The 14,486-nt window shown below is 40.4% G+C and overlaps 2 protein-coding genes across 2 annotated transcripts; one reads left to right on the top strand and one right to left on the bottom strand.

The window, feature by feature from the left end:
• Window positions 1-2,856: 2,856 nt before the first annotated feature.
• LOC131769362 (tumor necrosis factor receptor superfamily member 10C-like) lies at window positions 2,857-4,052 on the bottom strand. Its single transcript, XM_059085086.2, has 2 exons — window positions 4,005-4,052; window positions 2,857-3,669 (listed from the first exon to the last, which is right to left on the bottom strand). Exons 1-2 carry the CDS (start codon window positions 4,050-4,052, stop codon window positions 2,857-2,859), a joined length of 861 nt encoding a protein of 286 aa, XP_058941069.2.
• Window positions 4,053-9,337: 5,285 nt separating this feature from the next.
• LOC136278063 (uncharacterized) lies at window positions 9,338-9,841 on the top strand. The gene has a single exon (XM_066161257.1). The coding sequence runs from the start codon at window positions 9,338-9,340 to the stop codon at window positions 9,839-9,841; it is 504 nt and encodes a 167-aa protein (XP_066017354.1).
• Window positions 9,842-14,486: the final 4,645 nt, after the last annotated feature.

The following is a 14,486-nucleotide window of genomic DNA, read 5'->3' as shown; positions in this document are numbered from 1 at the left end:
CGTTATATGTAAATTGCGTGGTTTTGAGGCAAAAAGACAGCAGATGAATAATATCCTCCACAGGCAAAGAAGTTCTTTGTCCTAGGGAAGCATCTTCTCTGAGTCTTTCCTCCGCAACCTTAACGGCAAGATCAACTGGGATTTTAGTGAAGAGCGAAACAACGTCGAAAGATACTAATTCTTCACAAGCCTCAAGAGTTTTATCTCTTATGAAATCCGTAAATTCGCAGGAATTTTTGACAGTGTAATCAGTATTCCCAACAACAGGCGACAAAATTCTCGCAAGATAACCAGAAATTGCATAAGTCGGAGAATTAACAAAAGAGACAATGGGTCTCAAAGGAATTCCCGGTTTATGAATTTTAGGTAAGCCATAAAAACGTGGACATAAGCCGTCACTACTGTATAACATTTTGTACGTAGAGTCACTAATTCTGCCAGCTTTTTTCAAATCAAGCAACATTTTGTTTAACTTTCTTTGAGTTTTACTGGTTGGATCAGAGTTTAAGACAGCATACGTACTCTTGTCATTGAGCAGAGACAAAGCTTTGTCGTGATATTGCTGTTTGTCCATAACCACAACACAATTACCCTTGTCAGCAGATAATACGAGCCTGTCCGGATCCTTTTTGAGAGTTATAAGCGCATTGAAAACATCCTTTTGAATGTTTTTGGGAGGAGGTTTAGCACGCCTGAGTACGCTACTTACTTCTGCTCTTACCAAATGTCTACGATCGTCGTCGAGTTGAGAGATACTCTCCTCAACAGCGGCGACAATTTCGGCGGTCGGTATTTATTTCGGTATTACACTGTCGAAAATTCCTGCGAATTTACGGATTTCATAAGAGATAAAACTCTTGACGCTTGTGAAGAATTAGTATCTTTCGACGTTGTTTCGCTCTTCACTAAAATCCCAGTTGATCTTGCCGTTAAGGTTGCGGAGGAAAGACTCAGAGAAGATGCTTCCCTAGGACAAAGAACTTCTTTGCCTGTGGAGGATATTATTCATCTGCTGTCTTTTTGCCTCAAAACCACGCAATTTACATATAACGGCACATACTATCAACAAGTTTTTGGTACAGCTATGGGTTCGCCTGTTTCTGCTGTCATTGCTAACATGGTAATGGAAGACGTGGAACAAAGGGCCTTAGCCACTTCACCGGTTAAACCCTTTTTCTGGAAACGATATGTCGATGATGTTATTTCTGCGGTATCCGGAAATGAAGCGGAGCGCCTCTTGTCGCATTTGAATTCAGTAGAGCCGTCGATCCAATTCACCCTTGAACGTGAAAAGGATAGACATTTGCCCTTTCTTGATTTAAATGTGTCTAGAGGGGTTCAGGGTAATTTAGAGACAAGTGTCTATCGTAAACCCACCCACACCGACAAATACCTCGCTTTCGATTCTCACCATCCTATTTGCCATAAAAAGTCTGTAGCCAAAACTTTACTTAGGAGGGCTGATTGTCTACCATCATCACTCGATTCGAAGGCTGAGGAGAGGAAATATGTTTCCAATGTCCTAAAGGCAAATGGCTATACAAAAACTTTTCTCCGTAACTGCCAAAAACCAGTTACAAATAGTAACGCTCTTGATGAAAGGGAACCAGCGACTGGTTTTGCTGTTATTCCTTACATACAGGGTGTTACTGAACCCATCAAGAGAATTTTGAATAGCCACAACGTTAAAGTTGCTCAAAAACCTTTTCAGACTTTGGGGCATATTTTCGCCAAACCTAAGGATCCTGTCACGAAAGAACAACGAACCGACGCCATTTATTCTATTCCTTGCAATGACTGTGATAACGAATACATCGGACAGACCAAACGCCAGTTTGGTACACGGTTAAAAGAGCACCAAAAAGCGGTTTTTCTTTGCAAAAAGGAAAATTCAGCTTTATCGGAGCATACTTGCCTAACCAACCATACAATTGGGTGGGATAATTCTAAAATTATCACTACTAATCGGCGTTACCACCAGCGCCTTTGTTTGGAGGCTTGGCACATTAACTCCGCCCACGCTCCTTTAAATCGTGACGATGGCGGTCTGCTTCCTGACGCCTATTTACACCTCGTCAAAAAAAAAGGCCGCTAATTAGTGATCATATAAAAGGACCTCTTGTTGCAGCGTTTAGATCACCCCTGATGAAGGCACTAGACAGGAGTGTCGAAACGTTGGGTCTATGAATTGTAACTTCTTCGGTTACATTCATTAAATCTGCAAACCAGTGTAGCTTCAAACTATGTCTGAAATGAAACCTGTTTTGTCAAGTCTTACATAAGGTACATGTTCACCACTCCTCGCTTTTAGAAATCTTTGTCATTATCTGTGTCTTAAACATGAAACAGCTGTTCCTATAGATTGATATTAAGGGTCTCCCTTGGGATCTGCGACTTTAAGCAAACTACGACAGCGACTGCACCAAGGACGAGTCAAAGCTGAGAACGTGAGCCTTGACAAAAAATTATTTAAATTTCCATTTGGAACTCAGCACTGTTCACATACGTTATACTTAAGTTGAGGCGTAGCGCCGAAAGAGATAGTTAACGCATGTAGCCATTCGCGAAACTCTAGTTAAAAATAGAAATAATTTTTTTAATCGCCGTCTTCTCCTGTGTTTTTGTCCTGATTGGTTGGTCCTTTAAGAAAGTGTCTCAACGACTGAGTAATTTGCTGTCATTCGACTGTGTTCAAAATAGTGCAAATGCACCTATCTCCTATCTCTAATGGCACAACATCCAACGGAGTACTCTCTGTTAGTTTGCCGAGTTCAGCGTCTGTACACTTCAGGATAGGACCACACCTCGTCCTTACAAAGAAGCGTGCAAGTTTGTTTCGCTTAAGAACAATCATAATTATTGCAATGAAAATAATGGAAATCCCACACATAGGAGAAACGACAATAACAGTGCCATTATTATTGTCGACGCTTCTCTCGAAAAAAGTCCCTTTGATTTACTGCCGTGAAATCCTTCTGAAGCTGAACTAGTTCCATGCTGAGAGGTAGGTAACGTTTCATTAGAGGAAAATGTCGCGTTTGTGGTTATGACAGTGGTTCTTGCGGACGGCTCCAGTGTTCTTGATGAAGCAGCTGAAGTAGCTTCCTCTGATTTTCCCTTTCGGATTGTTCCTTTCTTCGCCGTATGATTTGCTCCTAAAAATGACGTGCTCGATGTGATCTTCGAAGTCGTCCGCAACAGTTGACAGCTAGGCGCGGCTCTGAGTTTGCAATGTTGTTGACTTGGAAGCCCTTGATCTGTGCACTGCTTTTCTAACTTATCTTTACTGTCCCCACAGCAGACAGAACACGGGAGGCAATCGGAAAGCAGGTTAATGGTGACAACTTTCTGGTAATAGCCGTACTTACAAGAGCCACATTGAGTGTTCTTCGTCGCAGAACAATTCCTTGTCACTGTACGTCCGACAGAGCATAGAGAGCATGGCTTACAGGGTCCTTTTCCATAATTGTCCGAATAGGTTCCTTGCCTGCATGCCTCGCAATGTAAGTGTGTTCCATATTTGGCGGTCCCTCCGCAAGGAATCGACGGTTCAGTTCCGTCCGGGCAGTCGATACACGTTATACACGTGTTTTTCTTTCCTGGCTTATCGCTACGCCAGGTGATCTCATCACCTTTGCAACCCAAGCAATCTCTTCCTTGTGCTTGGAGCTGAAAAAGAAGGAACCTTCATTTTGTTATTGGGACAGTATCTTCCCCCTCTGTTACCGCCAGATAAGCGTTTTTTCCTTACCCTATAGTAATCAGCTGGTATACAGTTAGCATCTTAAAGGGAAAAATAGGGGGAAAGAGAAGTTGATGTCATATGCTCAATACTACCGGTGTATATCATGAATTTACTTCACATGTCATAGGTAGCAATATCAAGAAATAATGATTTCCGACGTTCTCTGCTGATTGTAAAACAAACTATCTGAATTAAACAATATACATTTAATCCATCGCTTGAATTTTGCCCGCCTGAAATAAACAGAATGTGAACTTACCACAACTGCAATAATCATAGTCTTCGTTAACATTCCAACGGAGCACATGGTTCAGGAGCACGTCTCCAGTCCACTCGACTTGGTCAGGCAAGGTTTTCGAGATATTGTGTCCGAAATGGCAAACTCTATTCAAGTAAAGCAATTTGCATGGTCACAAAGCTTGAGATATGAAAAGGTACTTTATAACGAGACTGGTCACAGCATGCCGGTTTCAAATCGTTTAACGATCAAGAGATTTTTGAAAGAACAGTAACACTGTACTTACGGTTCAGTCTTTATTTAATTTCTTGTCGAGTCCTGCTGAACAAGTTGAGACTTTTGATACATAAATAATGTCTTGTAATGAAAAGAATCGGTAGATGCTCATTCGTTCCGCTCAGTAACGAGATGTTTAAAAATATGCTGACAAGCAAAATGCCTACCGGTTGGTACTAGATTAGAGCATGTGGGAAATCTTATACTGCCAAAAAAAGGCAATTGAGGTCATCCCAAAGACATCTCAACGGTAACAAGACACGGTGAAACAAAAAGGGTTGGGAGGTGGTATCAATCAATCGAAAGGAGAATCTCAGAATTTAGCACGGATTTGTAAGACTCCATTGAATGCGAATGCAATCACCCTCACCAACTCTCTTTTGACCCAGTTCTACTCTTTCTACCAGACCTTGCTTTACATCCTCCCTCAATTTCCAAGTTCTGATCGAAACGCGCGCGTCCACACCATGGCTATACTAAATGTGAAGTCGATCTATTTACATCAAAAATTACACCGCAAAAAATCCCTCGTTCGCCCACAATTTAGGCAAATAGTGAATGACTGGGAAACGTCTTGTTCAAATTTCGTTTTCATTTTTACGGAGAACGCGCTGCATATTTGGTATTCATTATAGGAAAACATGACGTTCATGGCAGGCGTTCCAGGGCCTGAAAAACTCATTGTACACTGTGTTTTGTTGACAGTTTTAAATCGGCTATCCAGCGGGGGTTATCACGGTGTCTGTTTAGTGTTTTCCTGAAGAGGTTAATACCGTGATATTCGACACTAGTTTTTCAGCATCAAGCATGTTTTCCCCTGATTTTCTAGTGTGCTGTAACACAGTATTTTCTATGTGTTGCCATGGGTCGGCTAACACCGGGAAAACGCGAAATTTAACTTTGATTAAACATGCCAATGAAAATCCTGTTTCCTGAGCATTTCCCTTGGTAACAAGTATGTGTGAACACGTGTCCGAAAGCATTTTCGTATGAGTGGATAACTCACGTATAGCAGCGTTTGAAGTGATGTTTTCGCATAGGTTTTCTTCAAACTTGGAATAAAGGGCTTTTTTGGATACGTTCAAATTCCTCTGTAATCAAGAGTTGAAAAATTTGCCCAAGCTTGGCCCTGGGCATGTGAAGAAATGAAGCAGGAAGTTGTGACAGCCCATGTCGTCTCTATGTCGAGACGGGAATTAGCACGTGTATGTTTATGCAAACAACTTATTGTAGTTCGAGATCGCCCAAATTTCTGGAAATTAATACTGAAAAGTACAACGTGAACAAGGAGAGAACCCTGATATTGTAAAATTTTCTAACCTGTTGAGTTATAGAGAGGAAAGCTACATGGTAGATTAGTCATGAATGAGCATTTCAAGCGAATCTGACCTCAATAATACGAAAGACACTTGATCCACCCTGGTTTAATTGAGGTAATGTGCTTTTGGTGGAATTTTTCCTTTTCCTATGGGAACTTGTGGTGGGGATTAAGGACAACCGGAAAATCCACAAAAATAAAAACTCGAAAATTTCCCAGCTTCATGGATATCAACCGTAAATTCGCAGGATACTCAAACAATTCGCAGCGTTAAATCAAAGATTTAGTCGCAAAGGAAACAAAGTTTAAAAAGTACCCTCATAGTTTTTATTCATAATACCATCATTAAGTAGACATTAATCCTCATAATATAATACGAGGATTAGGGGAGATCAATCAAAATTAGTTTCGGTCAGACAACGCCTGGGTTCTATCTTTATCTCAGCGGCGGACAGAAATAAAAGACTTCGAAAAAAGAAAGTACACTTGCTTCGCAACTTCTCCAATCCTGTTTCAAATACGAAAATATGCTTCTTGCAGATACATGACATAATACATGACAACGATGACGATTTCAAATGCAAAGACGAGAAACAGTGAACGTAAACGGAAATGTCATCCCAAGTAGAGAGGTCAAGCATACATCTTAATCCAGGCCAACATATAAAATTAAAATGGAATCGAATGAGGGAATTTCCTTTGCAGGCGACAAAGACAACGGTATACTGCAAGCTGAAAGTGAAAGGAAATCCCCCGACCAAGACTAAAGAGAGGAGGAAAATCGTCGTGCAGAGAAGAGGGAGACTACTGCTTCTCATAAATTGAGGCAATCTCATAGTAATCAATACCATAATACGAACAGACATTGAGATAGTCCCCAACGCCTGCCATGGTTGTGTCCAAACCATCAAAGATTTTCCGTAAGTGCTGGTAAGACTCGCACTCCGACAAGCTGCTAAATAGCTTGGAACCTGCAATGAGGAAAGACAGTCAAACATAGAGAACATTGTAACCACCATGATAGGGGTTTATTCATATTACATTTAGCTTTTTGGCTCCCCCCCCCCCCCCAAAAAAAAAAATAAACGTCACCTTATGTCTTATTCTAACCACCCAGAGAGTTTCCACTCCTCTATCTCAAATCATTTTAAACTTTCATCTTTTCCATTAAGGGTCTATATTGGTGAAGCAGCTATATCAAAAAGTAGAACTTTTGCAAGAAATTTCTCCCTTTATCTGGGCTCACTTTGTCCCAACTTTTAATCGCTGCGAAGTATTTGAAACTAATGGGTCTTATAAACCATGAAGATAAGAAACTTCGGATTAAATAATATTTACTCAAACAAATAAATTAAAACTATCTTGTCCTTGATGGCACGTATGGCTTTTGACTGGTGACTGTCAAGAATTTTAAGTCCCGATTAACAGTAAATTCCACTGAGAGTAAGTTCAAAGTCTCTCTCTAACTGAAGTTCTATCACACTTTTCTTTTTGGTGGTTTCAGTGTCGTCCGAGAATACCCTTTCACAAAGAGGAACTAAAATTAATTTATGAGTATTTTCAAATACTTAAAGTTAAGAGGATCATTAAAATGTGTACCTGAGCTTAAAGGAAGGGCAATTTTACGGCTCCTTCACAAGTTAAAACGTACTCTGCAAAAATTGAATTTTCTCATTGAGCATGCATGTTTAAGCACATCTTAATTCAATTTTGATGTCTTCACATATTTGGTTGCACCTGATTTGTATCTTGATTTCTGACAATACTTTTGACTCAAGGCAAGAAGGGAAGGGCTAAATATACCGTTTGCAAACTTAACCTATGACGTACTTTAGTTTAGAAGGATATTATTTTGTGTACCTCCTTTAAAAGGGGTTCCCCTGAACGAACTTTTCCTAGCTTTCATGACCTATCACTCTCTGCTAACTCTCCTTTTAAATTACCTATTGGAAAGATTTTAAGTGCGATAGTCTGTAACTTTCGAAATTCGTCTGCCACTTCATCCCGTCGATTTGGCTGAAATTTGGCATGAAGTCTTGCTTTAGAGTCCTAATCACAAATGGCCCTATTAAGTTTCAGTTTTTTTTTTCTTGGTAAAAAAAAAAACGGTAAAGAACACTTGGTCTGCCCATACTTAAAAAATATGGCAAATATCTGGTTTTAACAACATATGATCCCAAAGTTCTAAGGTCGCTTTAGGTTGTCTTGAACAGTGAAAAAAAAACAGTCCAAGTGAGACATCCGACAACCCAACATCACACAAAGCCCCAACTATCAGGACTCTAGACTCTTACCCGACGAGCGCAACTAGTATGCAATACGACAGACAGCTTATCCGACGAGAACAAGCACCTTAACCGTGTTTTTTCAAAGAACAACTGCAACGAAGACTTCATCCAACGTAACACTCACCGACCTACTTCTAGTACCGAAGCTAACGACACTGAACTCGTACGACCACAGCAACTATACCATACATAAAGGGCATATCTGAGAACATCTCGCGCATCCTACGACCCTTCAATATCCGCGTCGCTCACAAACCAACTACCACACTAAGTCAGTTACTGACTAACGTCAAAGACAAAGACGAACCAAGGAACAGACAGGGAGCAGTATATAAGATCAATTGCTCAGACTGCCACGCCTCCTACATCGGTGGGACGGGCAGAAACCCCACAACTAAACTGACTGAACACAAACGAGCGACGAGGAAAGGCGATGTCAACAATCATATTGCTGAACATCACCGACTTACGAACCACACCATTGACTAGGACTCTGCGCAATGCCTAACCTACAGCACCAACTACTTTCAACGACTGACCCTGGAAAACTGGTTTACTAACTTGGAACAGACTCCCCTCAACAGGTGTCGACCACTACCAGCACATACAAACGATTCATTCACGACATTAAAATCACAAACGAACCGAACAGAACGACCTACGCCACTTGAGTCTTAGAGCCAATAACATCACAGCAAAACAGATAAATCAGTTTATACAAACCGGACTAAGTACATTCGACTGACAACAACTATTCACTTGACTCTGATGATGACTTCCGCTCAGGTTGTCAAAACGTCAGTCACCACTACCGACAACAGTCCTTCTCAGGACTACACTCACCTGGACGATCAAACTACACTATTACACAAATTAGTACATCACCAAAGATTTTGGCCTCCTCTTATCTCTTAAGCCGTCTTAAAATATATGTTTATATGGTAATTTCAGGAGAGTTACTACCTTGCGAAATGGGCTATTTTCACCCTTCAACAACAATGTCTTTCTTTCCGGGTCAGAAAAATACGTTTGAAAATTACATCAAAGTATATTCTCGAAGATCTCGGTCACCTCCTCTTTTACTATCCATACAAAATTAATTTCGCAAAGTAGTAATGTCAGAAAATTTTCTATTTTGCGAAATGGATTATGTTAACTCAGCGGTAACTCTGTAGAGAACGGTAGTAAATCCACGCTGAAATAGTCGTCCAGCAGTTTTATAATCGCAAGTGCTACAGTTACTTTGCTTAAATCTTTTTGATAAAAATAACATACATGAAGAAGTTACGCGCTTCTGATTACGCACCCGTCGCACACCCCTTTCTTACGAACAAGAGATCTTGTTTCGCATTTGCGCAAGTTCCACGTGTTGCAAGAAGTTTGCTTTTTGCTCGCTTTGTATGCTGTTGAATCAGGCAGGATTATGGCTTTCCAGTTTCCTTTTCTTGAGCCTGACCATCCTCTGTTCAGGTATGCCAGTCTGTAATTTCAAGTGTTTGACAAACAAGGAAATCATTCATAAGGGTGCGTATGGTGCTGTGTTCACTGCTGACTGGCAGACTCTTCCTGGTGCGGGTGGGAAATCGGCCGCTGCGGAGAAAGTCGTCGCTAAGAAATTGCTCGACGAGGACATACCGGATAAGAAAACGTTTGTAAAGGAAGGAAGAATCATTCAAGAGTTGAAACATCCAAACATTGTGAAGTTCAAGGGAATCTGCAATAATCCGTTTGCCCTCATTCTCGGATATGTGTATTTCGATTTCCAACCATTCGGTTTCGAGTCAAAAGTTAGCTTCCTTGCAGAATTTCTTGGTGTTCTTGAGTGCTCCGATTGCGACGGTTTCGTCACCCCTCAAGTCATCTCCATCATTTTCAAGGACGTAGCACTGGGTCTTAAACATCTACGCGTCAAAAATGTCGCCCATCGTGATTTAAAGCCGGCTAACATCTTGGCCACCAATCAATACTACTGTTAACTGACTGCAAGTGATCAGAGAGAAGTCTGGGAACAGTGCCCTTTGGTTTTACCGCTGGCATAGGGAGAAAATCTTAAGAGAGCCGACATTTGGTCTTCAGACATGACCCTGTTTGTATTACTAAACCCTTGTGTCAGGTATCCTTACTGAGATACAAGCAGCCTTTAGAGAGGGGGAAACACCTCTGCAAGCACTAGGGGATTTTTCCAGTCATGACAAGAAAATTGCCAACAGAGCCATGCAAATATCAGATTTGGCTTAAGTGTGCTCCATTTGACCCTGATAAACAGCCAAAGGTTGAAGAAGTGGTTTCCATGATCAGCCAGGGATCTACCATGTTTACTCTTAAGATTCCCTTGAAGGTTAGTCATTTGCATTTTTTAGAAGGGAAATGTTTTTTAATCTTATTAAGAGCGTCATCTTGTGAAAGGGTCATTAATATAACCCAGCCAGTCATTGAGCTTTGCAAATTTCCTGAAGAGTGCGAAGTGCACCGTGTAGGAAGTGATTTAACAAAATTGAAGTTTGTTAAAATAAACCATTTTAACTTTGTGCAAAGAACCTTGTTCTTCTCTCTTACATGCGTCGCGCATGCCTGTGCCTTTCTACGCGTAAAATTGCTCATGAAATACATAAGTTCCACAAAGAAGCAATTGGAGGTAGTAAGAAGCTGTGGCAAATTATTTGCGAAATGGCAGAAAAAGTCATAACAGAGTTACTCCGTGTGTTAAATCCACACAGGAATTGTGAGGAACTCTACAATGTACTATCGGCGTACCAATTGATACGGAGTATTGGTCCTGAGGTTAGCAAGTACGATTTTTCCGAAGAGATCTTGGAGGGCGACTTCGAATTCTCCTAAAAAGGGCGGACTAACCTCGTCCATGCCTTATCTTCTATGTTATCGAAGAAAGATTTCTGCGTTGCCATCTACACCTGTGAACCACTGGTCTTCATAGTAGGCCTAGGAAGCGCCTGCTTCTTTATTGTAGACACTCATCCTGTTCCCACTGAAGTTGGTGGTAAAGGCACCAGCATTCCAATAGTTTTTCCATGGGTAAAATAAGAGGAAACGGCATGCAAAGGAGTCTGTCGCTGGATATGGCAGCGCCTGCTTTTTAGAGGTGTAAAAAATAATACGTTGCAGCCGCTCCCTATATGAAAAGTACCAGTCCTATTTCTTATAATTATTACAATATTATCCTTTTCTGTTATTACTCTTACGAAAGTGTAACAATGGAAATGGATCAATATAGCGTGATGTCCAGGTAACTCCCTTTCGAACTGGGTATCTCCTAAACCGGAGAGAACATCAGCAAATTTACCATCCATATATTTGAAATTAACTTTGAACGGGTTGTCCAATAGATGATATTGCGAAGGCTCGTTTTCAAGATAATTTTTCTTTCACTTCGGCGTTTCTCTATCTTCGACTACTGACGAGCTGGGATTAGCAGAGAGAAATGTTATGCTATCCTATCATTTAAGAAAAACACAGCTGTAAGAATAGCTTGCTCTATTACCACCAACTTAAAGCCGAGATGCAGGTATTCATATACTGTGCGAGCATTATAGTGAATGTAGTTTGACTGAAAGCATGGTTTAGCTTTACTTTAAAGCGTCACTTGTAAAATCAGTGGTCGGTTTTCATCTTTTAAGACTAGCACTTTCCTGCACAAACCATTAAGTTAAATATATCTCAGATGTAACTGTACTCATTCATGTCTGAACAGAAAAAAAGCTTATTTGGTTTACATTCCAACGAATGCAGTAACAGTGAAACCCCAGCCACTCCACTACGGTAAAATTTTGTATTTTTTTCGGCAGTTACTGACTGATTATTGCAGAGTCAGTTAGAATTTTAAATGCACGAGATTTAAACTGCATAAATTCCATGTTGCCATACTTGATACTGTAACATTCACAGGTGTTTGCTCACCGATTGAAAACAGCGGTCCCAAAGAAAGTGTAGGAAGGGCAAAGCTACCTGTTCTAATGATTGTGATAGCGTTAGTTATGGCTCCGACGTAGTCCAAATCACAGAAAGATGGCAAAGGCCAGATAGAAGAGGAACTGTGAAAAATTCTGTGAGCATCAGTTTGGCGTCCATGGGGAGAGATGAGAATGTGGATTAACTGAATGTTAAGGGTTCCACGGATGACACTATTTACAAAAAACTGGAGCAGTTTATAGTCTCGACCACGTAGAGCCAAAACGAATACATTCTCCAAGACCAAAGTCAACCTAAGTGCAGCCCGCGAGCTGGAAGAGGAAAACCAAGATGATAGCGGAATCCCTTCATGTTCCAAATGACCCTCGAATAGATCCACGTAAGTGCCAAAAAACTAAACGAAATTTTTGTTTTTCGGTTATTAACCTTTGTAACCTCCATTAGTACTGACGAGAATTCTCCACTAATTAGCTGTGCTGTGACTTATGCAGGCTAGCTAACTTATTAGTGCCTCCTTTACTTTGAACAGTCGTTCTTTAAAGTATTCTTAAGAAAACAGGAACACTGAGTTGTTGCCTTTCCGAATAGCATACACACGTCACATAGGAAGAGAATTGTTACATACTAATGATAGCGCCCACTGAACAAATCAATTTCTTTCTTGCATTTGGAAACCAGTAGGTTGACTGACGTCGAAATAGAATCGCTAGTACTGTTACAACAAAAGAAACAAAACAAAAAAAAAGACGGCGATGATGAGCTCGAAGTTGGCTCCGGCAATGATATCTACGATCCCTACAGCAATTAAGACGACTCTGAGAAAGCTCAGGAAGGTAAAGTAAGATTAGAAAAGTACGAAAAAAAAACAAACAAAAAATGAAAAGTAAAGGCAACAGACTGCAGTTTAGATGATGAAATTTTGAGAGGTTGGAAAAAAGTTATGGGAGACCACAAGTTTAGTTTCCTCTCAACTGCCCAGAGCCGATCAGAATTGCGATTTTAAAAGAAACAGACGGTTTTGAAACACCTTACGTGTATCATTTTAAGAAGAGGTTTTGTATAAATGTTTTATAATAGGTAGACGTTCATATAAGATATTTCTAAATACAGTTTCGCACGAAGCATAATATATTTTCCCATAATGATAGAGAAAATGGCTGCAAATACAAGTATCAAGATTTTTTTTGCTTATGATTGGTGTTTCGTTTGTCTTTTTAGGCTTCAAGATACACTCTGAGTGCTGAACACTCCATTTCCGAACGCCCAATCCGAGGAGCGAAAAATCCCAGTGCAAAATCGTGTCTCTAAAACGTAGTTACATGTCCAGATCATTTGCGACGCATCTCTTATATTTGGCTTGACTTCGATGTTTTCAAAATAGGGTTTCCACTTTAATTTTTCTTACAGATTGGTAATTTAAGATATTTCATCTTCCATTCTGTTTCCCAGGTTTTGTTATTTACCTTTTTTTAACATAAGTTTGCAACGCAGCTAAGAACACTACTGAAACGAGTCGTTGAAAATAGGACCTGAAAAAAAATTCAGGCCCGTACGGGATTTGAACCCATGACCTCTGCGATACCGGTGCAGCTCCCAGTTGGCTTGTTAGCTCAGTTGGTAGAGCGCTGCACCGGTATCGCAGAGGTCATGGGTTCAAATCCCGTACGGCCCTGAATTTTTTTTCAGGTCCCATTTTCAACTACTCGTTTCAGTAGTGTTCTTAGCTGCGAGGATCTCTTAATTTCGTTTCTTCACCGCAGTGCAAATATAAAAATTTCATATATCTAAAATCATCAGTTTGCAACGCGTTTGTAGTCTGGATTTTGCAATGGTATGTACGATGACGCACGCTGTTAATAATGTCGCAAGAAGTCCAAAAGGAAATAAAATTTTGAAATTCGTGTTGAACTTTGGTTTATAAGTTTTCGATAATGGGTAAATTCTTGGCTCACACAAAAAGGGATGTACAAATACAGAAGCCTGAGTTGTTTGAGTTTATTCTTCTATCTGTTCTTGACGATTGACTAGCCCTCGCTACTATATTTACTTCGACTACTTTCGAGCTAAAAAATGGTATACTGCGCGGCGTTCGATTGTAACAACGACTCGAGGTACACAACTGGTATATCCTATCATTGCTTTCCGAGGGATGAACCTCTATGATCACAGTGGCTGGCAAAGATCTCACAAGCGGATCTGCTCGTTTCGAAAAAATCCAGGTTGTGCTCAGAACATTTCGCACCTGACTGCTTGGAACGAGACTTGAAAGCAGAAATTCTTGGTTTGAAACCCAGATCTACGCCAAAACCAGGTGCAATACCCACGATTTTTTCGCATCGAAGGCCATCGAAAAGACCTCGACTATCATCGGAGAAATGTTCCGTAGAAAAAGTCAGAAAAGAGGCAGCTGAATCGTGAATTACTGTCTTGCAACTGGGTTGGGTTGTTGCAAAGCTTGGGTTATTGCAAACTATTAAAGCTGCTCATCATTTATGCATGATTGATAAAAAAAATTGAAAGGTGAATGCTGTTTAGGGGCAACAACAATTTATATCTTAAGGGATATCACCCGAATAGGTTCCATTGAGAAATATTTAATTTTCGCTGAAAAGTTTTTCAATTCTCCTTTAAGCAAAACAATATCCTCTTATGGAATTCTTTCTAGTTTCAATTTTTTTTCTGAGTAATCTTTGT

Source organism: Pocillopora verrucosa, chromosome 14, assembly GCF_036669915.1.
Source record: "Pocillopora verrucosa isolate sample1 chromosome 14, ASM3666991v2, whole genome shotgun sequence".
NCBI lineage: Eukaryota > Metazoa > Cnidaria > Anthozoa > Scleractinia > Pocilloporidae > Pocillopora > Pocillopora verrucosa.
The sequence above is the reverse complement of the archived record's forward strand: the minus strand, read 5'-3'. Positions and strand labels throughout refer to the sequence as shown.